The sequence below is a fragment of the Astyanax mexicanus genome, chromosome 22 (genome assembly GCF_023375975.1).
Source record: "Astyanax mexicanus isolate ESR-SI-001 chromosome 22, AstMex3_surface, whole genome shotgun sequence".
Taxonomy (NCBI): Eukaryota; Metazoa; Chordata; class Actinopteri; order Characiformes; family Acestrorhamphidae; genus Astyanax; species Astyanax mexicanus.
In genome coordinates this window covers 20016564-20041777 of record NC_064429.1, presented here as the reverse complement: position 1 = coordinate 20041777, position 25214 = coordinate 20016564, and the positions used below count along the sequence as shown (strand labels likewise).

General features: G+C 37.2%; 1 protein-coding gene across 4 annotated transcripts in view; it reads left to right on the top strand.

The window, feature by feature from the left end:
* Window positions 1–25214, top strand: part of si:dkey-40c11.2 (drebrin-like protein A) — a 100997-nt gene that overhangs the window by 61438 nt on the left and 14345 nt on the right. For all 4 annotated transcript variants that reach the window (XM_049470369.1, XM_007258319.4, XM_049470368.1 and 1 more), the window contains 3 exons: window positions 4007–4062; window positions 5089–5201; window positions 9498–9572. In XM_049470369.1, the coding sequence (XP_049326326.1) occupies window positions 4007–4062; window positions 5089–5201; window positions 9498–9572 (244 nt within the window). The remainder of the gene's footprint in view (window positions 1–4006; window positions 4063–5088; window positions 5202–9497; window positions 9573–25214) is intronic.

Sequence of the window (25214 nt, the reverse complement as noted above, 5' to 3'; positions counted from 1 at the left end):
CAAGTACATTTTGTCCCCAAGCACAGCAAGGATAGTTCAAAACATTCTCAAAGCACCATAATTGGACAGGACTTTGTTGCATCCTTCAAGACTGCAATTATATGCTCTTTAATGCCAACAAATGATATGTTATCCTGTGTTAATAGTTGCATTTTTATTTCATTACCCACTTGCCCACTTTAAAGCACATGCTTAAAAAACATCATCAGGAGTGTGCTTTTCTTCCCTAATTCTACTTTTTAAGGTAAAGAGTAGAATTTTCTTCTTAGGAGACGTGATTTATCCTTTCCGTTTTATTAAGGATGCACTGAATTTTACAGCACAGAAAGTTAAAAATATTCGGCTAATAAGGGTAAAAAGGAGCTACCAGCATATGGCTGAATAAGTGAAAAAGCTGACTAATTTATAATGAGCCATGACTAATTAATTAATTATTGAAATAGTTATTTTAAGAAAAATAAAAGTGTTTGCTTTAACATTAGGGTTGTTTTAATGCTGCTACGGAGCAGGCAGAGAGTGAGGGAGAGAGCCGGCACTGAGAGCCAGCAGACAGTAACTTAGATGTAATTTTATTTTTACTATTACTATTCTCATTAAATCATATAAAGTTTTCAGAATAACTTATTTTTTTTACTCACTTATTTACACACTTTTTTAACCCTTTAAATTAAAATCTAGCTGAAAGGTAAGAGGCTGTTTTTTTACTGTAAGTCATATTGCATTGTTAACTCTAACATTTACCTAGGTTTGTCTGAGCTATATAACCTAGTTACAGGGTTTAAGGGACAGAACTGACAGGCAGAGTTGAGAAAAAACATATTAAAATTATTTTTTACACTTTAGTCAAATAAATTAAATTTAATAAAGCTATGCATAAGTTACAAAGTTTCCAGGTCTGTTTGAATGGCTGTAGCTACAGGCTAGGATAGTATCGTTGGCTAGCTGAGTTAGCAACTAAGCTAACGCTAGCTTTAGCATTTATTTTTTCTGGTCTGACTGCCTTTCTCTCTGTAAATTCAATGTTAACTAACATAGCTAAGTTAGCTAGTTAGCTAGCTAAATGTAACTTGAGCAACACTGCTTAAGTAACGTTAAATGTATTTTTTTTAATGAAGCTGCTCAGGTAAATTTTCGACAAAGACTACTGAAGTAACGTTAGATAGAGTTAGCACTCTAGCTTGCTAGATGTGTGACTAAAATAGCATGGCTGCAGTAGCTACTTTTATGATTAGAATAGTGCCCTGAGATAAATGTATGACTAAAATTGCCCTGCTGAGGTAGCTACTGTATGTTAAATAATCTATATAAAAGCTATGTAAAAACGCCAGTGTGGTGGCCTTTTCAGTCAAAAGATTGGAAATCTAAGCGTACTGTAAATAAATAGAAGCGCTTTACTCACCCAAACAAAACGTTTTCAGGAGAGAAATATCTGCAGATAAACATCCAGGACTCGTTTGAATTAAGTTTTGTTTACTTTGGCGCCCCCAGCAGCAAGACCTGCTGAATTAGAAGTGTTTTCTATTACCAGCCACCTTACTTTATTACTATATTAACAGAAAAATATGTATACCTAAGCTTTACTTTTAATAATAACAACAATTTTTCATGGTATCGGTGACTGATAATGTGTGTAATAGGGCGTATTTTTGAATATTTGTGTGGATTTATGATTGGAATAGTGCACTGAGATAAATGTATTACTAAAATTGCACTTCTGAGGTAGTTAGCTACTGAAAGTTACAGATATTATTGTTGACAATGCTGATTTAGCTGATGTCAGCTAGTTCGCTAAACTGCCTGCACTGCTAAAACAAAGTCATAATTAGCTAGAGTAGAGTTGCTGAGGTAAATGTAGCTAAATGCTTTGCTGGTATGTCTGCTGGGATATTAAAATGTTAGATATTAAAATTACAGTACATCATACACTATCCAGTACCAAAATTTGTTAGATCTTTGAATCTACCATGAAACCAGCCATCCAAACCTTACCAATTATTTCACATAGAGTTAAATGACCGCAGGACCCAGAATTGTTTTCATTGGACAACATACCTTAATGAATGTTTGAATTTCTCTTAAAACCTGTTTAAATTATTTCTGTATTCTATTTTTGCTCATAAGCACAGGCATCATTAGTGATATATACTATGCCCATATTACTATGATGAACTGGTAACCACAAACAGATGATATTTGTTTATTTTACTTTATTCATTTATTTCTTTTTGGATTCCACACTCTGAGATTATACGTTATTAGTGCCAGAAGCCTTGGAGCACATGGAAGTACCAGCTCTGACTTGAACCTGTCACATGTGTGTACTTAGACAAGTCCTTACTAATTCAGGAAAAAAATGTAAGTGAAGACTGAGCTGTGGCCCATACAAGTCTGATAGCAGTTGCTGAAGGCATTCTTTGTTATAGTGATAGTTTGGAAAAAGGGTAAATGGGAAAAGTACAGAGAAATAGTTATGAATATGGTGACTGTGGCCTAAGGGCGTTGTTTTACGATAGGGCGTTAATATGTTTTTTAATGTAGTTATGGTGTATTGATAAATGCAGAAAGTTGTAAAGCTTAAGTGCTGAAGAGCTCAGAGCGTAACAGTTGCATAATCTGCTTGAGGTGCAAAAGGGGGACCAGCACCATATTACCACCTATATATTTAGAATGGGATGTCAAAAAAAAGCTGTAGAACAGTCCCAATTCTTCTATATAGAGTAATTCTACTTCACCTTTATTGGTGAACAACATACATGTATATACAGTATAGTAAATACAAAAGGCTATATTTATGTTGCACACGTTGAGACTCCTAATTCCCATCACCATCACTGTAAAAAAAATTGTTCTATAGTGTACTGTTTCACATTGAACCACTCTGAATGGTTTTAGTTAATATCAGCAAATATATTACACAGAAATGATTTCAATTATGGATAAACCAAAATTTGAACGAAAAACGATCACAACAGCAACATAGGTGCTAGTTGGAGGGTTTTGTTTAGGTTAGAGGTTACTGATCGTATCATAAATGCCACAATACCTTGGCACTATTAAGTTGAGGATCTAGTTATTTTCAAGTAAGTAAAAGTAAAAGTACTCTTATGTGTCTTATGTAACTATATTTCTGGCCGAAACCAAAACTTAATAAAATGAAACATTTAGATAAATGTTTTGATTGTAATTTATTTTTACTATTTCTACTAATTAAATATCCAAAAAGTTTTCATGCTGTGTTATTTAATAAATTATAAATGATATAAATTAAACTAGAAGTGCTCTAACTCTTTGCAGATATACTCTCTCTTGACAAATCATTAGAACAATGCCTGCAAATGGCCGTTCTTTGATTTGCTGCATTTACAATAAAGATTGCGTCACTTCATTCTGGTTTCAAATTGTGAAAAGACTACACAATAAATTTTTTTCTCTTATTCGTCAGAACATGAAGTGCCATGGTGCATCCCTAATTTTAATAGATAAGAGTATCTCAAACAAAAACACAAGCTACCTTTTCTTAAACCTGTGAGAATATCTGGTTACTCTGTGGGGCATATACACTTTGTTGGGGTTAACCTGAGGTATGCATGATAAAGTGCCAAATGTGTGGCGCAGTCTGAGTCTCTTTAGGATGGCGTGTGGGGTGAATATGTGTATGTGTGTGTGTGAAAGCATATGGTCTGCACAGCTGCCTACCCACTTGATGCATTCCAGGGGGCTGACGTTAGCGAGGATGGGGCATTAGTTATGCTTGCTGGACCATTACTTTCATGGAGAGTCCATGATGCTTACCAGACTGAAGTTCCTGTTGATATTAGCTGTGTTCTATGGCCTCATGTTGTTAGTTAATGACAGTCACTCTAATGAGTGCTCTGAGTAATGCTGGAGACTCATTCATGAGGATGAGCTTTTAATGAATGTGTCTTTAAACAGAATTAAACAGAATCATGATGCTGGATTTTATGTTTCTGTAATTTTAAAATGAGTTCTGTTTTCTTTTCTGCAGGGCTCTGTTTGCATATGATGGAGTTACCAACAACTTGAAGCTCTTCGATTCTGGGGGTAAGCCCACATAACATTGATAATATAGATTAAATATGAATGTTAATGCATTGAGTGTTGCCAAAATAGTCAAATTAGCTATTGTGCATCTTATCAGCTTCACTGACCGTATTGAAGCACTTTGTAGTTCTATAATTAAAGACTGAAGTCCTTCTGCACTTCTTCATACTTCCTTAGCCTCCTTTCACCCTGTTCTTGAATGGTCAGCAGTGCTGATGGAGTTTAAAAAAACACTGCTGGACTTAGAATAGAAGACCATTGATGCAGTGTTTAAAAACTCCAGCAGCACTACTGTGTCTGATCTATGGGTGTGCCATATCATATTGTACGCGATAATATCGTCAACATTTTTGAATATCGTGAACGATGTTAAACCCTGAAATATCGTGCCATATTATTCATCCCTAATTATCACATCACATCTGTTTTTAGCAAAAAAAAATTCACAATGTTCTCATTTCTCATTAAATATCTACTAGAGACGGTATCATTAATTTTACTGCAGCACTGGATATATGGAGATATATTGAGTGCGTTATTAGTAATGTGCAGTAGTGTATTCAGTGTTTTGTCATATTGTCAAGAGTATCGTTATCACAAAAATACCATGAAATATCGTGATATTATTTTAGGGTCATATCACCCACCCCTAGTCTGATCCACTTGTAACAGCACACAATACATACTCTCATAATGTCGCTGCAGTGCTGAGAATGATCTACCACCCAAATAATACCTGCTGTATGGTGGTCTGTCCTGTGGGGTCTTGACATTTAAAAAAAAACATACTGAAGGAACAGATCTTCATAGGCTACAGTCTTCATCATTAAAATTGTTTATACAACTTGGCAAAGTACTTATGTGTTTAAGATGATGCTCATGTGAAAGTATGCTCCAGAAATGCTTTTTAAGATAAAGATCTTTTATGTGGTCATTTTTAATAGATAAGACTTTGTAATCTGCCCCTTTATTTATCTCCTTTCTTCTCTCTCCCATCTCCCCTCCTCCCTCTCTTTCTTTCTGCAGCTGGAGGCCTGACAGAGCTGGTCCAGAAGTTTCACTGTGCCAAACCCATGTATGGACTTTGCAGGGTTGGCCTGACGGACATGGGGCAGCCGCGAATAGCCATGATCTGCTGGGTAAGATGAGGACACCAGAAGGATTTCAGATTATATGAATTATTAAAAACGTTCCCTCTGTGGTCCCAGATCTGTTGGCCAGAGTTTTAGCTGTAACAGCATGATGGAAATGCATATAGTGCGTACCTGCTGTTTTTTCCTAAAGCGATGATGTAGCAAAAGCTCTGAATTACATTTAAATATAGTCAGTCAGCATAAACATGATTGGCATCCAAGGTTTGCTGAGGTTAATGCCTTTATTGATCACACTAGTAAAAGTAATATAAGTATTTTAGTTCTTGTTTAGAGGGCTTTATACTTCTAATTCCTCCTTTTGAAAAGCTTCTGCTCTGTAAGATTTTTCCATGCAGTGCTCGTTTGAGGTCTTTCCCGCAATCTCTGATGATTTTCAGGTTAGGGAAATTACTCTTGCCTGCCATAGTAAAGGTGCTGTTGTTACAAATTGCTTCAGATCAGAATTTTTTAGTTACAGCAGTTTGTTTCTAGAGGAGAAGACGAGATCATTGTGCACTTCTGCCAGGCGATTGCTACTTGATTGCTATTAAAATGTATTTACAGGAGAAATCCAGTGTGAAATGTACTTAAGGTGTGGTGAAACACGAAAACAAGTACAAACTTTTGAGAATAGCCCACCTCCATTCACTCCCAGCATTCTGAAATACATTGCTTTTAGCCAATCTTCTTAACAGGCTTACAATACTAATGATAGGGGCATAGCAATGCCCAGGCAAATAAATCATTATTTTTACACCATTAACAAGCTCAAAGTTTGAAACGAGGCACTGAGAGCTTTGAAAGTTTCTTCCCACAATACTTTCAGGTAGTTCTCTGGTTGTGGACATCTTGAAATTAATCCACAAGAAGTCGACTGACAAGCTTGAAAGAATAAATTAATTTTAACTTAAAATTAACTGCTGGAATTCGTGCCTTTCCTCAGAATTGTGCAATCTGTCCTCGTATCCTTGTTCATGCTCGTCAGTTTCAAGATGCCGGTACCCACAGAGCAACCTAAAAGAACTGCGTGTATAAAAAGTATTTTTAATAAATTACCTTTGCACATTCAAAATTGTCAGTGCCTCGTTTTAAATGTAAGGGCCTTCAAAATTTTACCATTGAAGTGTGGAGCTACTTTAAGCTTGTTAATGGTGTAAAGTAGTGATTTTTTTTGCATGGGCAATGCTATGCCCCAATCACTAGCATTGTAAGCCTGTTGGGAGCATCGGCAAAAAAGTGTAGTTTTTCCGAATGTTGAGAGAGAATGGAGGTGGGCTATTTGACAAAAGTTCATACTAGCTATCATGTTTCACTACAAACCAAGTGCATTTTACACCAAATTTCTTCTTTAATGCAGGTTCTATGATGTTGACAATATATATTGTCAAAACAAAAACAGATTTTGTTACAGGCCTATTAACAATAATAATAATAATAAAAATGATAAGAAGAAGAAACAGAAGAAGAATATAATAATGGGATAATAGCCTGTCACAATAATAACATTATCAACTATGAACATAACCTTCTTTTTCTTAAAGTTTTGTCAATTGTTAGCAAGAGGAGCTCATTAACATGACTATAAACTATGTTTATAAATTCTAATTCCAATGTCAGAATATTTTTAATAATGAAAAGTTCAGCTCTATTTAGCAGTAATGTGCATATGCATTATAATTTATAATTATAATGGTATTATCATTATGTCACTGCCATAAAATGGTCTTTAAATGACAATATCATTGCTTTTCTGGAACAATATGTTGTGCAAATTAAATGTTATTGTGACTGGCCTGTTAATAACTAATATAGCTGCAACTTCTAATTAAGAGTGGCTGCTCTGCGCCCTATCTGATGCTGAACTGAGGTGCAGTGAAGACAGTACTCCTGTCTCAGGCTCTACTTGGATCTGGCTTTTTTTGCACCTATTAAAGCTTTAAGCACTTTAGGTATTATGCATCAGCATGGCCCTCCTTTCATAATGTACATATAGATGAGATCACTTTAGATTCTCCTCATTGGATGTGGACTTTTGATGGCCCGCTCCTATTGGCTGCTTCTCTGGGGTGTGAGCGAGCGGTGGCTCCTGACTGGTCAGTGCTGCTGCAGACGCTCTGTGAAAAGGCTGTTTTCTGAGGAGGGATGTATGTGAGGCTCCTGTTGATGAGATGTGTCAATGGCTCCGTCCCACAAAAGGGCTTTGACCCCCCAGACAGCTCGTAACCGAAGGCAGTCAAATCCACGCTGAGCAAAGCATGCTGGGAACCTTCCCAGTAACCTCCTCAGTAGCGGTTGCCAAGGCGACGAGGTTGGAATGTTGTATTTGGGGTCAGAGGTGGCATCTGTTGCCAGTCAGGAGACGCTGTGGAGAAGGGGGAGTGGATTTGGTGACCTGTTCACAGAGCTATCAACAACTTATTCTTGTAAACACACATACACACACATCAGTGCCATACATTTCAAACACACATACACACACACACACCTACAGTTCCAGTCAAGGCTTGGACTCTCCTTCACTTAGTAGTTTTTACTTTTTATTTGCCACAGTTCAGAATAACAGTGAAGACTGGGGATGCACCGATATGGGAATTCAACAGTCTGATATCAATATCTGACATTTTTTTAGGCATTTTTCTGTCAATATCGAAACCAATATACAATATAAGACATTATAAAATGTAAGATACAGAAAAAACTTTATCAAAGTTACAAAGAGTAATAAGGGATGTGATATGGTCTCATCAATTTAAAATGGCATGATATTTCTCATCAGGTGTTAAATGTGTCTGGCGAGACTTATACACAGGTAACCAAAACAAATGTTTGATGTTTTTGGGCAGCAAATAGCAGCGCTGGTCTGCTTGAGTGAGCTGTTGTGGACACTCACACACACACATCTGCCTCTCTATATCTGCTGTTCTGATCTTCTGTTAATCGCATGGACTTCCAAGCCTTATGTTCCCACCAACACTTTCCTGCCTTCCCAGTTTAAGCTCACAAGCGTTGAGATTTGGTCATAGGTTGCCAGTTCTACATAGAACCCACAATGGCGATTGCCAGTTGAATACAGAACCCTCACTGTAGTTTTAAGGTCTGAAGGTACTCATGTGAGATCATACAGGAGAGAAGTTATTGGTTTTTGGAGAAACAGCTGCAGCAATTGCATACTTTTCTGTATTTTACTGCATATGATAAATCATACATAATTCATAATCAGAGTAAAAATTGTTTGACATCCATTATAAGGTGATTATTTATTATTTCATCATAGTATCAGTATCAGCTGCTGTTTTGGTTACCTGTGCATTAATCTCACGAGACACATATTGAGACACCTAATAATTAACATCATGCCATTTTAATCTCAGGAGATCTTATCACACCCATACTTTGTAACTTTGTTTAAGTTAAGTTTTCTCTGTAGCTCATGTTTAATAATGTGTTATACTGTATAAAAGACAAATGTCTAAAAAAATGTGATATAGTTATCAGCCTATAATTCCTAAATCGGTGCTGAGGAAGAGATCTACATATGGTGTACATTTGATTGTAAAAGTCTTTCTTGTACAATTTGCAATAGAAAGTAACTTAGTTCCTTTTAAAACTGAAACTGTCTGTACTATAATTACCCATTCAGAGTTTAGGAAACACTTCCATCTGTCAAAATAACATCAGATGTGCCAACAAGAGTCTGCAGAGAAGAAACAATGCTTCATTATCTTTTTTAGTCCATTTAGATATATTCCGCCTGTGTTTTGTTCCTTCTTTAATTCAACTGCACTACAGTTTGTTTGGACTAACTTGCTCAGGGGGTCTTGGCCCACTTAGCATTTGGTGCACACCAGGGTTGGCGTGGCAGCACTGCTCTTAGTCATGCTGCTTCTCTTACAACTGTGCACATTAAATTTCCAGCCTGTTGCAAATTCCCTGTTAACTAAAGCCATGCCAGCTTCTCTTCCTAAGAATCAGAGCTCAATTTCAGGTTGGTCAGGTTTGTAAGTTTCATCGTAAATGCGATTAATCAAAATTGCATCAAAGGCACAGAAGTTTTAAGGCATCTGCAGAGCACAGTGTAGCCCGCAAGTATTTAAGAACATGCAAAAAACAGTGTTTATTCATTTCTGAAGAGTAAAATGCTGAATTACTGAATTACTAAAATATGTAGTATAATTATTGGAATGGTTTAAGAGGCTGCAGGAGCTGAAATTAATTGCTGCCATTTATTAAAACTGTAAATGATTAACACAAATTAAATTTTAATGTTAAATTAACCCAGTTTATCTCTGATTAATCTCACAGGTTGGGGAGAATGTGGATGAATTTCGGAAGGAAGAATGTGAAAGTCATGTACCAGCAGTGAAAAACTTCTTCAGGGTAAGCCACGCCCCTTTGTTTTAAGATTTTTTCAGTTTCTTTGCTGCTGTTGTCTAGGTCCAGGAATGAATCCTTAGAATTCTTAGTGTTTGCTACAGTAGTGTGGGTAACAGCACTACACTCTTGCTTTTGAAAACACGCCACACATGTTCATCTGATGCTTAAATAAACACTGAGAAAGACTTCAGCAGCAGTAAAACTGTATTCCAAACTAACATGGTAGAAGATTGGTAGTGCCTGTCGCAGTCTGTTATGTGTGTGGAGGCACCCATAGCAGGGTTTATGCACTGATCATTGCACATCTGTTTTCATACATAAGGCACAATGGATTTTAAAGCACATTTTAAGAACTTTTAATTCAGCAGGTCTCGCCTGCTTGGTCCTGGTGGGGTGGGAGGTAGGTAACTAAGTTAAATAAAGCTAAGCTAAGTAAACAAATCTGTAATAAAAAAAAAATACTTTCTTTTAAAGTCAAACAAACACCGGATGTTAATCTACACAGATTTCTCTCCTAAAAAAATGTTTATTGGTGTGAGGAAGGCGCTTCTGTTTATTTACAGTAAGCTTAGATTATCAAATTTCTCCAGCACTAAGGCTGGAGCATTAGCATTAGCGGCCGAGGTTAGAAGCAGGCTACAGATTGATAATACTCACCTCTGAACAGGGAGATAGCTAGCTTGGCTAGCAGGTAATGCTAATGCTGCTCCAGCAGTGCTGGCCGGGGTTAGCAGCAGGCTACAGATCGATAATACTCCCCTCTGAATGGGAAAATAGCAGTTAGCGGCTAACGCTAATGCTACTCCAAGCTTGGCGCTGGAGAACTAAACTGAAAATCCTGAATAAGACTGTAGTTCAGCGAAGTGGCTTTACTGCTCCTTACAATCTGACTGATAAAATTTATACATAAGATGCACTGGATTAAAAGGCACATTGACAATTGTAGGGGAAAACAAATGATTTTTAAGTGCACCTTATAGTGCGAAAGAGACAGTCTTAACAAAATGCTATGTAAATATAAACATAGTAAAATTAGCTTTAATGTTTAACATTTAGACAACAACTTTAAAGCCAGGAAACATACTTTACGGCTTAGTCCTGTAACAGTAAGTGAGGTTTCTGTTTGCAGGAACATTGCACAACTGCTGCTTGGGTATTTGTATCTTGTGGCACATTTGAACCACCATCAATCCACTCTCAGAGCCAGCTTGAGCTCATTGCACTCTCAGCATTTGGAAGTATTCAGGACAAGCATGACTAAGTGGGCAATAATGTTGCCTCTCTCACTCTCTTTCTCTCTTTCTCTGAAACTCTCTCTCTTTCTTTCTTATATACATCCAGTGTTCGTATCCTTCTGGAAAGCTCTGTCTCTCTGTGGGCTTTCTGTTCTCTTGCTTTCTTCTCAGCAAATGAATAATTACAGCCTCCATGCTGCAGTTGTGAATACAAAAGCCAGACATGATGCTAGTGAGCAGGAAAACACACACATATGCGCGCACACACCAGCTTACACTGAAAAAGAGCACACACTGTGTTTCCTTTTGCATATGGTACAGAAAAAAAATATCAAGACGAGCAAGATCATAACCTGGACCTGGAGATCTGGACCTTAAATCCAGTTTATAGTTTTGGATTTTGTTCTTGCTGGAAGTTAATAACAATAACTGGACGTACAATAGATGGACATGACTTCAATAATATTTGATAATCGTGATATGGTCTATTGTGTTTATTTATTTTATTTATTTTGTGTTCACATACATAACAAGTATTTTAGCCAGTCATGCAATATTAGACCAATGCTTCAGTAACTGTGACTCTATACACACAGTGTGGACTGAAGTGGCTGGAGAAAAAAGTATATATTCTCTGAACAAGCAGCAAGCCGATTGGGTCTTTTTGTTGAAAGCCGGACTTTATCCATAAATGGTTGCCATGATTACTGCTATGGCTAATCCCGTTTATACAGTGGTCATTGGCTACATATCAGCTACATCCAACAACCAGACAACACCATAGCAACCATTTATTAACACCACAGCAATCACCTGGGATATCATAGAAACCATTAACATCATAACAGCCACATCACAACAGCCTAGCAACTGTCTTGGAAGCACCTTAGTGGCACCATCTAGCTGCATTTCTTCAAAAAAACTGCAACATCGTACACAATACTGGTACACCATAGCAACCACTTAGCAACACTATAGCAACCACCTAGAATACCATATCAAAGAGGGCTCCGAGCAGTTCAGTGTGCTAAGCGCTGCCTCTATGATCAGGAGATAGCCTGTTCGAATCCTGTTCATATTGCTTGCCATCGACTACCGGAGCCCTGAGAGAGCACAGTTGGCTTTTCTCTCTCTGTCTGGGTGGGTAGATGGCTCTCTCTCCCCACAATAATCCAAAGGGTGATGTTGTTTAGCACAAGGCATCTGTGAGCTGATGTATCAGAACTGAGTCGCTGCGCTTTCTTCAGATGCTACTCGGTAATTCTGCATCAACAGCAGTTCGAAAAGAGGTGGTGGCTGTCTTCACATGTATCGGAGGAGGCAGTACATATAAATATGTTGTTAAAATTTTGTCCTCTCACTTAATACTCTTTACATGAACATCAAATATCCATGTGTTTTAAAATGTTGTCTGTATATAATGGGATACGTTTTTTTTTATATTCCATTATAACAGCCTTGTTCTTCAGAATCAGGTGCATTCAGTTTTTAATAGCGTATACAGGCCTGACCCTTGCCTGCAGACACTAGTTTGCATGGAAACTCGTATTGTGTTGTGTTTACATTGCAGAGGGCACAAGCCTACGGGTACGGAGTAAAAGTGCAAGCAGCGTTGCAAAAAGAGAGGGAGGGAAGTAGGAGATGCAGAATAATAGTAAAGTCTTTGTGTAGAATACACTCATCTTCCATCAGGATTAAATGACTATTCATCTAACTCACAATGTGTATGGAGTGATGAGGGATTTGTGACATTCAGTTTAACAATGAAATGTTGCAGTGCATTTGTTGTAGCAGGTTAGCTTCGTGTGCGATCGTGCAGGAGTGTGTGTGAGTTTGTGTGTGTGTGAGTTTGTGTGAGCGTGTGTACTAGATTTTATTTGTTTGGGATGGGCTTAGTACATTGTGATCGACATGCAAATAGGATTAAGTCATTTGGCTTGGACTTGTTTAGCCTATGATCGAGATGCTTCCTCTGTTTTTATGGAACATTTAAGAAAGGCTTTGACTTGAAAGGACTTGTTGCACTCTGACTGTAGCCTGAAAGAATTCTATCTCTACTGGGATGTAGTGTGACAAAATATTGTCATCTACTTTGTGCTCTTTTTTGTGGTTCCCTGAAGAACATTTCAATTGATGGATCATAAAAACGTGTTTTGTTTTGCCCAGTATCATAAACTTTATGGGCAAAAGTTGTCCAAAAATGACTGCTGTCATAGCAATGTTTGAGTAGCCTAGTCATGCGCATGCAAATGCTGCATTAGCAATGTAGTACCGTATTTTTCCCACTATAAGGATTATTGAAAGCGCTTCCGTTTATTTACAGCAAGCTTAAATTTCCAGATTTCTACTAAGGCTGGATTATTATTAGCAATGGCAGCTAATCGCTAATGCCACCTAACTGCCTCCCAACAGCGCAACACTGAGGAACCTTGAGTGTTCCAGTAAACCAGGGCGATATTAGCTAGCTTGTTTTAACACGGTGAACTCATAGGCTACAGACCAATAATGCTAATCTCTAACCAGCCAAAAAGCTAGCGCTCAGTGGGTAATGATTATTCTGCTTCAGCAGTGCTAGCCACGGTTAGAAGCAGGCCACAGGCTGATAATACTCAATACAGAAGTTTAAGCAAGAAACTGTAACCTAGCAATCGGTTCATCAATATGGTTGCCTGTGCAACAGGCCTGGATCTAGGGGGCACATGGATTAAATAGTTTAACTGCTGCTGTAGTCTTTCGCGCTGTTTATACAAGCCATATACAGACATTGTTCGCTCGCATTTCAAAGCAAGACAAGCAAAAAACCTGTTTTATGTTGTGTCACGGAAGGGTTTTGGGTTGTTGTGACCTTACTTGTGGCTGCAGAATTACTGTGTTAGTTCACTGTTAGTTGCAGCTCTGCCAGCTAACCTGTTAACCCTATTAAGAGTACATCGCTCAGCCGGAAATACCAGAACACAGCAGAGCTAGCAAACACCACCTACAGCACGAAAGGTGTTTGGTCTATCGTTATAATGACATTAATACATTAAGCACCGTCATAGTGTATATTCACCCACCCACCTTTGACCTTGAACGGCATTCCCACAGGTTTTTAGTGTGCGGACTCCATAATCAACATCATTGTTACACATCATTGTTCAGGCCGACCTTGTGGACCTCAGTGAGCAACAAGAGCCTGCTAAATTCTAAACTGTATTATACACAAAGAAACAAGTCGGAAGAAAAACTAAAATAACTGAAGGCCAGGAAATACAACTCTTCAGTTTCTGAATCAGTTTCTTTGTTTTTGCTAATTATAGGTATATGTTTGATTAAAATAAACATTTATTTTATTCTGTAAACTACTGACAACATTTCTCCCAAATTCCAAATAAAAATATTGTCATTTAGAGCATTTATTTGCAGAATATGAGAAATGGCTGAAATAACAAAAAAGATGCAGAGCTTTCAGACCTCAAATAATGCAAATAAAACAAGTTCATATTAATGAAGTTTTAAGAGTTCAGAAATCAATATTTGGTGGAATAACCCTGTTTTTAATCACAGTTTTCATGCATCTTGGCATGTTCTCCTCCACCAGTCTTACACACTGCTTTTGGATAATTTTATGCCACTCGTGGTGCAAAAATTCAAGCAGTTCAGTTTGGTTTAATGGCTTGTGATCATCCATCTTCCTCTTGATTAAATTCCAGAGTTTTTTTAATTTGGTAAAATCAAAGAAACTCATCATATTTAAGTGGTTTCTTATTTTTATCCAGAGCTGTATATGAAAGATGCTATAAACACTAGAGTCTATATGAGGAAGTCAACGTGAAAATTGAGAAACCTAAGAGGAGCCTGACTAATAGATGTAGCACCCGAAAGCAAATACTTTGTCTGTATTTGAATGGTCTGGGAAGGAAAAAAGGGAAATTGTGTTCTTGACGCAAGTCAGCACGGTTGTCCTCCAGAAAAAGCCTTGGCTGTTCATTTGTAAACAATTTTTTAGAAGCCCATAAGGATGCTAAAAGCGAGGTGTTGCCACAAGCACACTGTCTCACTTTCTATTGTTAGCCAGAGTTTCCTACTTGCAGTTGGTTTCCTTCCTCTGTCTGTATCTGAGGAGCGTGTGCTCAGTGTTTGGTGCCAGGCACGGCTAAAACACTCTCTTCCTCCTCTTTCGGCACTATTGTTGATCACTGCCACTAAACAGCACCACTGACAGGCACAGCGCAAACAAATGCCATCTTGCAGTTTGAAGAGAATGAAAGGATGGAGGGAAGGGAAAAGGAAATTTGCATGACTACTGAGGAAAAACTCAGGCCGCATTCACACAGCTCAATATATGTAGCTTTAAATGTTAGTTTTTTTAAATATTGTTGTCTGGACAAAATTATTTGAAATGACTTGTATAAACTTGTTATCTCTGTATGAAGCAACAGCAACTTGTAGAGACATCAGAATTCCACGAAAAGTAAGAAAATACTTAAAAATACAGGTTTAATTACAAATTACACACTATTCCATACGTAGTGTACTTTGCAAGTCACAACATTTTGGATTCTAAATCTAAACAGAGCATAATACATTTTTAAGAGAACAGTATTTGCATTTACATTTGCATGTTAAAATCTTATGCTATTTTGTGTTGGCATTGTAGTTTTATGATTTATGTAGTTATATAGGAAGTAAGTAAGATTCAAACAGAAACATACATGCATTGTGATGTTGGTGTTTTCATAAATCTTTTTAAAAATCTTAATACTAAAGAAAAAATTACATTGCAGACAAAAAACACTTTTTAAAAACTGTCCAGATGCATGTGAACGAGAGCCAAAAGATATGAGCTTGCAAATACGTTTTACCAATTGGTTTTAGACTAGTTCTGTCAATATTAACAGGTGAACACAGACAATTAATCTGTAAACCTAATAATTTTAACACATTAATAATTTTAGCCATTTGACCACAACATCCTGCTGTAATTTAATCTTTTTACAAAGTCTGGTGACGAATAAGACAAGCATGGATACAATTATAAGGGCTTTATTTAATAAGGGTTAATAAAAACATCTGTAGTTTGATTTTTAGTAGGGTCAAAATAATCGATTATAATCAAAAACTCTTTTTTTTTGTGAAACAATCAAAGATTATTTTTTTAGGCCTTAATTGCCCAGCACTTTTCTGAAGTATAATCCAGTGTCTGTGTGTGTGAGTATCTCTGTGGCTGTTTGTACATAAGGTCATTGCGTGATATGAAAGCATGGGCTTTTAAACAATGTTTTAAATCATTAATTCACTCAGTGAGTCGACTTAAATCAAAGCGTCTGAGCACCAAACACTTTTTTTTTTTACAGATAAATCTAGTTTTGAACCATGTCTTTTTCATCTGTATTTTGATTTTTAGTAGGGGGAAAATAATAAATTATAATTAAAAATCTGATTTTTTATGAAAAAATCAAAGATTATATTTTTAGACCATAATCGCCCAGCACTACTTTGACTTTAGCTCAGAACCATGCTGTGTGCCCTTCTGCGAGCAGAACTCTAAAACAAGGCTCTAAATAGTGTTTGTTTAGGTTTCATCAGTGACATCATCTCCAGCATATGTAGGTTCTGAGTAAATTTCCTTGTTTCAGAGCTGAGCTGAGTTTAGTTAGAGAAGCTGTGAGTGTGAGTGGTGTCGTGAGAGTGTTGACACAGTCTCTGCTCTCCCATGGCTTCAGCATCCAGACGATGTTTGCCCAGCATCTCCATAATCACTGAGACGACTTTTATGAGTTTATCGAACACACACCAGCTCCTCAGTATTATTATTGCCTTATAAAGGCATCACCCGGTCAGCAGCAGAGGCATGCGAAGAATGTCATCCGCTTTCTTTTCTTACTCCCTCTCTTCTGACATACAGTCAAATATATGCTTTGAGACCCTCCATCACCCCCTGCTTAGCGATCTTAGTGATATATTTCTATAAATATATATATAAATACACCAGATTTATCATGGATGTATACACTACTGGTGTTTTAGTTGTCTGGTAGCTGTAGTGCTACACGGCCCAGACAAGCTGAGTTTTATTTTTCATCTTAGAAATGACTTTATTTTACAATTTTACACTTCTCTTCTCTGCTGAAACTGAGACTTAGACCAATCATGTTAGCTAAAGGCTAAAGCTGTTGCCATGTGGGTCATCTAGACCTGACTCTTCCTGTAGCAGTTTTCTACAGTTTCCAAGATAGTTACATAGTTCTTTGTGTTTCTGTATCTTTCTGTATCTGTATCTAGTTATTATTATGATAAAAGTGTGAATGTGCTGCTTTACTACAGATAAAGGCTTGGGAAAATTATTGTTTTTTAATCCATTTGCATATCTCATTCTGGAAAAATTTATTTCCATTGCTACTTACATTTTTCCACACTTGATATATTCTAACTACATTTCATTACTTTGTATTAACAAAGACAAAATAAAAAATATATATACATTCTTATATACATATATATACATTCTTTTCTACAAGTTTGGGCAGAAGATTGGGGTGTGCCAGTACATATCATATGCAATAATATTGTAATAATATATGACATGTTAAAAACACCTCCATGATATTTTTTGAAGTATTTTTGGATTTGTTTTGCTGTTTACTCTGTTTACCTTTAATTGTTTATTTGCAACATTTTTTATGCAGCCACTGGATTTGCTGCACTTTTGTTTTGTGATATGATTTGTTTGCTACATAACTTTAATTTTGTTACATTTTAAATTATTAAATTTTATTAAATTATTATTGTTCTATTGTTCTTCTTTTTTTCTTACAGTTTTTTTAAAATATTGTAAGTCAAACTAATAGTAATTATTAAATGTTTTAGAATGTTCTATGTAGAGGATACTTTTACTGTATTTATATTTTTCTACCTTAAAAAAACACTGAAATACATTTTTAAATCTAATTTTCTCCATTGTGTCCAAGACTGTTACTGCCTGTTTAATCTTATTATGCAGCAAAAAAAATGGTATTGTTTATTTTGTTCAAATGTATTGTACTTTAGACACAAATCTTGAATTTGTATGAGATAAGAAATTTAAGGCACAGTCCTATACAACCAAACAATACAGTAAATACTGTATATAATACTGTAGGTTATTGTTAAAATAATAAACAAAGCCTGTACTTGGATTAATTACTAAATATTTAGTTACCCAAAACCAATAGTATATATAAATTCAGGCTGCAGTCTGTATATGTGGGCAGTAAGTGAGTAAATAGTGAATGGGAGGAAACAGGATGGCGCCAGTGATCAGATCATAGCCTACATCACTAGATTAAATTTACCTCCTATTGCTCCACAAACTGCTACTGTGAGGTTGGAGAGGCTTTTCAAAATCATTGGCTGAAATTCAAGTAAAAGTTGTTCTAAGTCCTTAAGTCCTTATTTAAGTTGTTAGATTACAGTTTAGATTGGACAGCTAGTATTAATGCAATTACATGAAATATGAAACATCATTTCGATAATGACTGGATGAAGTTTTATACAAAATTACTTTGATTTAAAATAAATAACATACCTGAAATTTTAAATTTGACAATTTTATTCTTTTTTTACTTCAGAAGTGCATTGGATCTGGGCAAGCAAAACCTAATATTTGCCCCTGTAGTATTTTTACAACTGAAAAAGCACTTCTGTTGATCCATTCATTATACATTATTTCTGACACAATGAAAAAAGCTACTTCCAAATTTAACTTTTGTCAAAAAATAAGATTTGTGAACTGTACATGTTCAATAATTCAGAGGCATGTCTCTTGAACTTGTCCTGGTGATAAACTCTCCTGAAGAGTTTAACCCTAACCAGACCAACCTAACCCATTAAGAAGCCTGTTCCTAAACTCATTTCACATTCCAGTGCAAAGTGATACCACTTCTTACTGTGGGATCTGCTCAGCATTAGCCCAAAACTCTCATATGACTCGTGACACTGTCCCAGTCCCACAAGTGTGCCTGAGTCAGCCTTCAGTATGAAGCATTCTTCTCATGCATGAACATCTGCCAGGTCCCTCCACCCCACTTCCTGCTATCTGCTCTCACACTGTTACCTTTAGCTGCCTGCAGAATAAAGCGTGCTTTATCACGCAGGGTTTGAGGGTGAGGTCATGGCTGTCTGCATTGTTTGGAGTGTGAACTGGAATTAATAGATGATTAGCAGAGACTTATGGCACTGGCGTGGGCTTTTATTGTTCTTGGCAGCGCTGGATAGAGGCTGCTGAATCCAGGAGGTGGGGTGAGTGCCAGGGATTCATGCGGACTGAGGCAAGGCAGCTCTGAACCAGTGTGAATTGAGGATATAGCCTAATCTCTGTTTCTTGAAAGTGGAAAATGTGGACTTGGTTTTAAAGTTTAAGAATATAGGTATAATGTAAATTGACCATGAGGTGTTACCTTATTGATTGGCACACAACTATGCGAGTTGTAAGGTGTCATCTTAATGGCCTGTTTGCATGTAGTCAAACGTCATACAGCTGTCTGCCAATGGGGTTGGCACTAACAGGATCCCTTATGAAAAGCATCACTGCTGTCCATAATCGTGGCTGTGCGATCACTCAGCGCATGTCAGACAATTTGTTGATTCTCCTTCTCTGTGGTTGATGTAGGTCTTCCAGTTTTTTTCCCTCATGTCGCTGGTGTGTGCACCCACAGCATTCTATGGTATGACAGACTATACAGCAGTAAGACCATCCTGCTTCCCAAAGCCCTGCAATGCAGCCACTTTTAAAATCATCCTCTGCTCAAACCAAATTGTTTTCAAACTCTTCCCAAGGCAATACTTCACTTTTAAAGGATGCTTCCCACACAACAAACCTTATTTTGTCAGTCAGGTTTAGCAATAATTTTGAAAAAGTATACATTCTCCAACCATGTTTTTTTCATACGTGGCCATTTAAACCTTTTGAGAAGACCCCTCATTCCACACCTTCGTAATTCTTGGTACCTTGGTTAACTTTCTCAGAAAAAAAAAATGTTCTGAGGAGATCCTGCTTGGGCTTCTTCATGAGTTCTTTATAAGTCCAGACTAGAACATGCAAAGACACACTGTTGCCGTTGTTTGTCTGCTGCCATAGAGCACCACTGACAGATTAAGCAAAATATGCTTCAGTGGGTTCCCTCCGTATTGTCCCACTTTCTTTCCTGCTCAAAACAGCAGGTCTCAGCTAGCAGAGGAGCCTGTCGTTCAGGTTGCTAGAGCAGGTGTGCTTTGATTTATAAAAGCCACTAACTCAATTGCTCAGTTGTCCAATTAAGCTACACAACATCTATACAAAAAGATGATGTTACCAGCTAATAACAGCAATTACAGGAAATTGCTGCATTTTAGGAGGTACAGACATGTTACTTCTTGGACAGCTTGTAGCAAAGACACGAGACAGTAATTGTGGAAGAAGGTGGGGTTCTTTTGTATGTTATCTTTCTGAAATATAATTCACCCAATTTTCTATCACACTTACTTCAGTAATTAATTAAGCAAGACATGTTTGCAGTCTGAAATTATTTTGAACAATAAGGCTATGTAAGCCTGAGTAAGGGTATTTTCACACAGCAGGTTAAATTGTCAAATCAAATTTGTTTTCTAGGCTGTTCACACTGTTATAAAATGAGTTTGAGCTGGTTGTAAAATAAGACAGAGCTTTTCAAAGAGCACTTACTCTCCTAACACCTCTAGCGTGGTGGCCTCTATTTTGGCCATTTCAGTCAATATTGTGGAAATCTAAGCTTACTGTAAGTAAATGTAAGAGCTTTACTCACCCTAAAAAAGCGCCCCCAGCGGAAAGACCTGCGGAATTACGAGGGTCCCCTATTTTCAGCCACCTTACATTCAGCTCAAAATACCCTATATTAACTGGAAAATATATACACTTATGCTTTTATTTTAATAATAACAACTCTTAACCTAATATTGGTGGCTGATAATATGTGTAATAATGCGTATTTTTGAATCACTGGGCTTATTTATTTGTGGGAGCGCATCTTTGTCTGTGCCGCCTATTGGAGACACAGCATTTCTGCAGTGTGCCTGTGGGATCCAGCGGCTTCCAGTGGTGTATGATGATATTGCATTTGTCCTGCGTGGGCATGTATATTTTAAGAACGTCAATGGTGACACCATTGTTCACTTAGAATTAGGCTCCCTAAGTAGTGTACGCCATAAAAAATGGAGTGCTCTACACAGTTTTTTACACACAGATTTACAAGATTGTTAGCTTTACTAAAATAATGTTTTTAGGATTTTTGTAAGAATAAAGTTTAAGTGTTCGTCTAAGGTGGGAAGTGTTGTGTTTTGAATTTCTTTTGTGCCATTGGCAGAGAGAGAAAGGAAACTACGCAATAGGCGGAACTGGCCAAAAATAGGGGGCGGCCAAAAATAGGGGACCACACGTTAACAAACTAACTACGTCTAACCTTATTTCCTCCTCCTCCCTTATCTCCTTTAAAAAATGTTTTTGCTCGAACCCCCGGAGTCCTAATGAGTGAGTTCGGTAATTGGCTGTGCAAAATTGGGGAAAAAATGAAAAAAAAAAAAATAATAATAATAATAAAAAAATAGAATGTTGTTGGCTTGGACATCTATGTCCTATATTTTTACTGTACATAATAATTTGTAGGTTTCTTTGGATATATTCCAGTAAAAAACAAAAAACGAAAGGTTTTTCAGTCCTGATCCTGGTGCCCCCTTCCCAGCACAATTTAGATGATAGCCTGTGCCTTTAAACACACCCACTGCAACTCAGAAAGAGCTTGTTAATGAGCTGATTATTTAAATCAGGTGTGTTAGGGGCAAGGAAAGACATAAGTCTGCAGGGCAGGAAGCACCAGGACCAGATCTGGAAAACCCTGGTATAGAGGATATCGATTTTTTTTTTAAGCACAGCGACATGTCTGTGTAGTCTGAGCCTCGGGGCTACGAGGTACATTAACAGGCTAAATGCTGTCATCTAGGCTAGTAACTCTGGTAATAACAGAGCTAAGTCTTTTCCGCTCCTCCTACTGCAAGAAACAGATGAAAGAAGTAGGAATTAATACAGGAAAGAGTGACCTCGGATTGATCTCATGTTCTTGATAGTTACTATAGGTGTATTTATATAGGACGCTTGATAACATGGACTTCTGCTTTGGTCTGAACTTGTTTGTATTCTCTGGCCTTTTTTCTGGAGTTATGGCTGTGGGAAGAATGAGAAAGTTTTGACGTGAAGAAAGAAGTCGGTGTGGATGGAGCAGCCTGGGCCTGCTGTGTGCTAGAACTAGCAGTGCAGTAATCCTTTCTGAAGCTGTGGTTTTGCAGGCCTTGAGCAGCAGCCAACACTCACAGTGACGCGAGGCTCTGCGGCACACCCACAGCCCTACTTTTTCACTCCCCTTTCCTTCTTTCTCTCTTCCACACAGAGCGGATGATTCCAGAGCAGATGTCTGCACTGGGTACTTATTTATAATTCATTGTTTGTGGATGAGGTCTGCTAAAACTGCTAATATGCCCAATATCAAATGCTGTGGCAGACCACCCAGTTATCAGGTGGGCAGAAGTATAGGAATAATGTATCAAACCAGTGAGCCATAGATTTTTTTGAAAGGGTTCTCTCTTCAGTTTCCTCTTCTAGGGTTAAAGTCTGGTTACTAAATTATTTGGTCTAAAATCTTACATTTTATTCCACTGATGACATTTGTTGTCTCTTCAGTGTGATTTGGGTCATTGTCTTGCTGCATGACTTAGTCGGAATTTACGTTTCTGTGGACTTTCAAATTCATTAACTTTTTCCATAATGAGTTACGAAATAAGTTAAGATTAGTGAGCCCGTTCCAGAAGCAGCCATTCTGTAAACCCAAATCCTAATTCTAATCCACCATGCTTGACTCATAGGATATCAACTTGGTAAAGCCTTGACATTTTTAATGGTCTTTGCGACTGCATTTGAGAATACTTTCAAAGTTCTTGAAATGCTTCAGATTGACTGACCTTCATTTCTTGCCATAATATGGATTAGAACATTACTCAAATAGGGCTATTCACTGTATACCAGCTGTTAACTGAAATATTAAAAACTAAAATATGTATGTTTTGACCTGAATCACAAATCTATTCAGTGTTTAACAAATACAAAATAATTAGTCTTGCTGGTTCAAAACATTTAATTTAGAGCAAACATATGTAAAAATAGAGGAAATTAGAAGTTAGTTTTTTGCAGAATTCATATGCTAGAGATTTACACTCTGTTGTTAGAAATAAATTTATTCTCTTAATCTACAGGGGTTGGACAATGAAACTGAAACACCTGTCATTTTAGTGTGGGAGGTTTCATGGCTTAATTGGACCAGCCTTGTGACCAATCTTCATTAATTGCACATTGAACCAGTAAGAGCAGAGTGTGAAGGTTCAATTAGCAGGGTAAGAGCACAGTTTTACTCAAAATATTGCAATGCACACAACATTATGGGTGACATACCAGAGTTCAAAAGAGGACAAATTGTTGGTGCACATCTTGCTGGCGCATCTGTGACCAAGACAGCAAGTCTTTGTGATGCATCAAGAGCCATGGTATCCAGGGTAATGTCAGCATACCACCAAGAAGGACCAACCACATCCAACAGGATTAACTGTGGACGCAAGAGGAAGCTGTCTGAAAGGGATGTTCGGGTGTCCGAATTGTATCCAAAAAACATAAAACCACGGCTGCCCAAATCACGGCAGAGTTTAATGTGCACCTCAACTCTCCTGTTTCCACCAGAACTGTCCATCGGGACAATAAATTATTGTGGCCTAAAACCAGGTGTTTCAGTTTCAGTTTCATTGTCCAAATCCTGTAGTTTCCAGTAACTTCCACCATTTGTCAGTTTTTAATTTCAGATATTTTATACTAAGATTTTCTGTATCTCCTATACACTAAAACATCTGAAACACTTCTGCATTAACTGTGAGTTCCAGCATAAGATCTGAGATGTGTGTGAGTGTGTGAGAGCATATGAAGGGAATGTCTCAGGTGCGTGTGTGTGTGTGTAGAGGAGCTGTGTGTTCCGCTGTGGTGTCAGAGCAAACATTGCACTGTTAGATCTTTTCTTAACCTTGCAAATCATCATTGCTCTCTGATTATAAGTCCACTTTTGCTTTGACTACACATTCTATTTTTTACTCACGTTCCAGTCATCTCTGATTCAGACCACAGACATTTTTTTGCACTTTTTTGTAAATTTTCTCAAGTTGAAAAATATTTAGTTCTAGAGTGTCCAGGGGGGCTGAGCGAAAGAGCCAGTTCTCTAAGCTTTGTGGGGACAGACAGCACAAGAGGTACAGAAATAGAAAGGAAGAAAACAGATATACAGAAAGAAATACTGAAATATTTTCAAATGTAACTTTGTTTTACTGTCAACGGATGTGCTTAGGTCATGTTAAGCACATTCCTTTCCCAACACAAGTTTTCTTTTTTCTTTTTTTATTTTTAATGGAAGTTTGATCACCTCAAAATGTTCCCACGTTTGGCAACATCACCTTGTTTCAGGGCAGAGAGATTTTGAATTAAGCAATATGTTATATTAACAGTTTGTTCTACTGTCCTCCTCCAACTACCTGCACTTATCATCACACAAAACATTAGTCATTACACCTGATACAGATGCCTGAGGTAGAGGTCTGCTCTCCCGCGGGACTCACGTTACCTGCTAGAATATCCTGCCATATTTTAATTAATATGGGCGATACAGGAGCGGGACCACATATACAGCTCTGGAAAAAAAATACGAGATCACTTCAGTTTCTGAATCAGTTTCTCTGATTTTGCTATTTATAGGTATGTTTGAGTAAAATGAACATTGTTGTTTTATTCTATAAACTACCAACAACATTTCTCCCAAATTCCAAATAAAAATATTGTCATTTAGAGCATGTATTGAAATGAGAAAAATGAGAAATGGCTGAAATAACGAAAAAGATGCAGAGCTTTCAGAACTTACATAATGCAAAGTAAACAAGTTGTTCTCCTCAACAAATGTTCTCCTCCACCAGTCTTACACACTGCTTTTGAATAACTTTATGCCACTCCTGGTGCAAAATTTAAATAAAAGAAACTCATCATTGTTAAGTGGTCTCTTTAATTTTTTCCAGAGCTGTACACGTAGAAAATCCCACAAACAAATAGTGTAGGAAATTATAATAAATCTCACAATGATTTCCATGCTTACGAAATGAAGGAAAACAACTAATCAGTCGTCGAGATTAATCATAATAATAATACATATATTCATTCATTTAATTGAATTACATTTTATAGAATTTTTATTCCTGAATCAGTGCGGCAAGTGTCTAGCGCTATATTGTTGTTTTAATAAATACATAAGTCAATTTCAAGCATTACATTTAATTAATTCAATTCATATTAGGACGCAGGATGGGA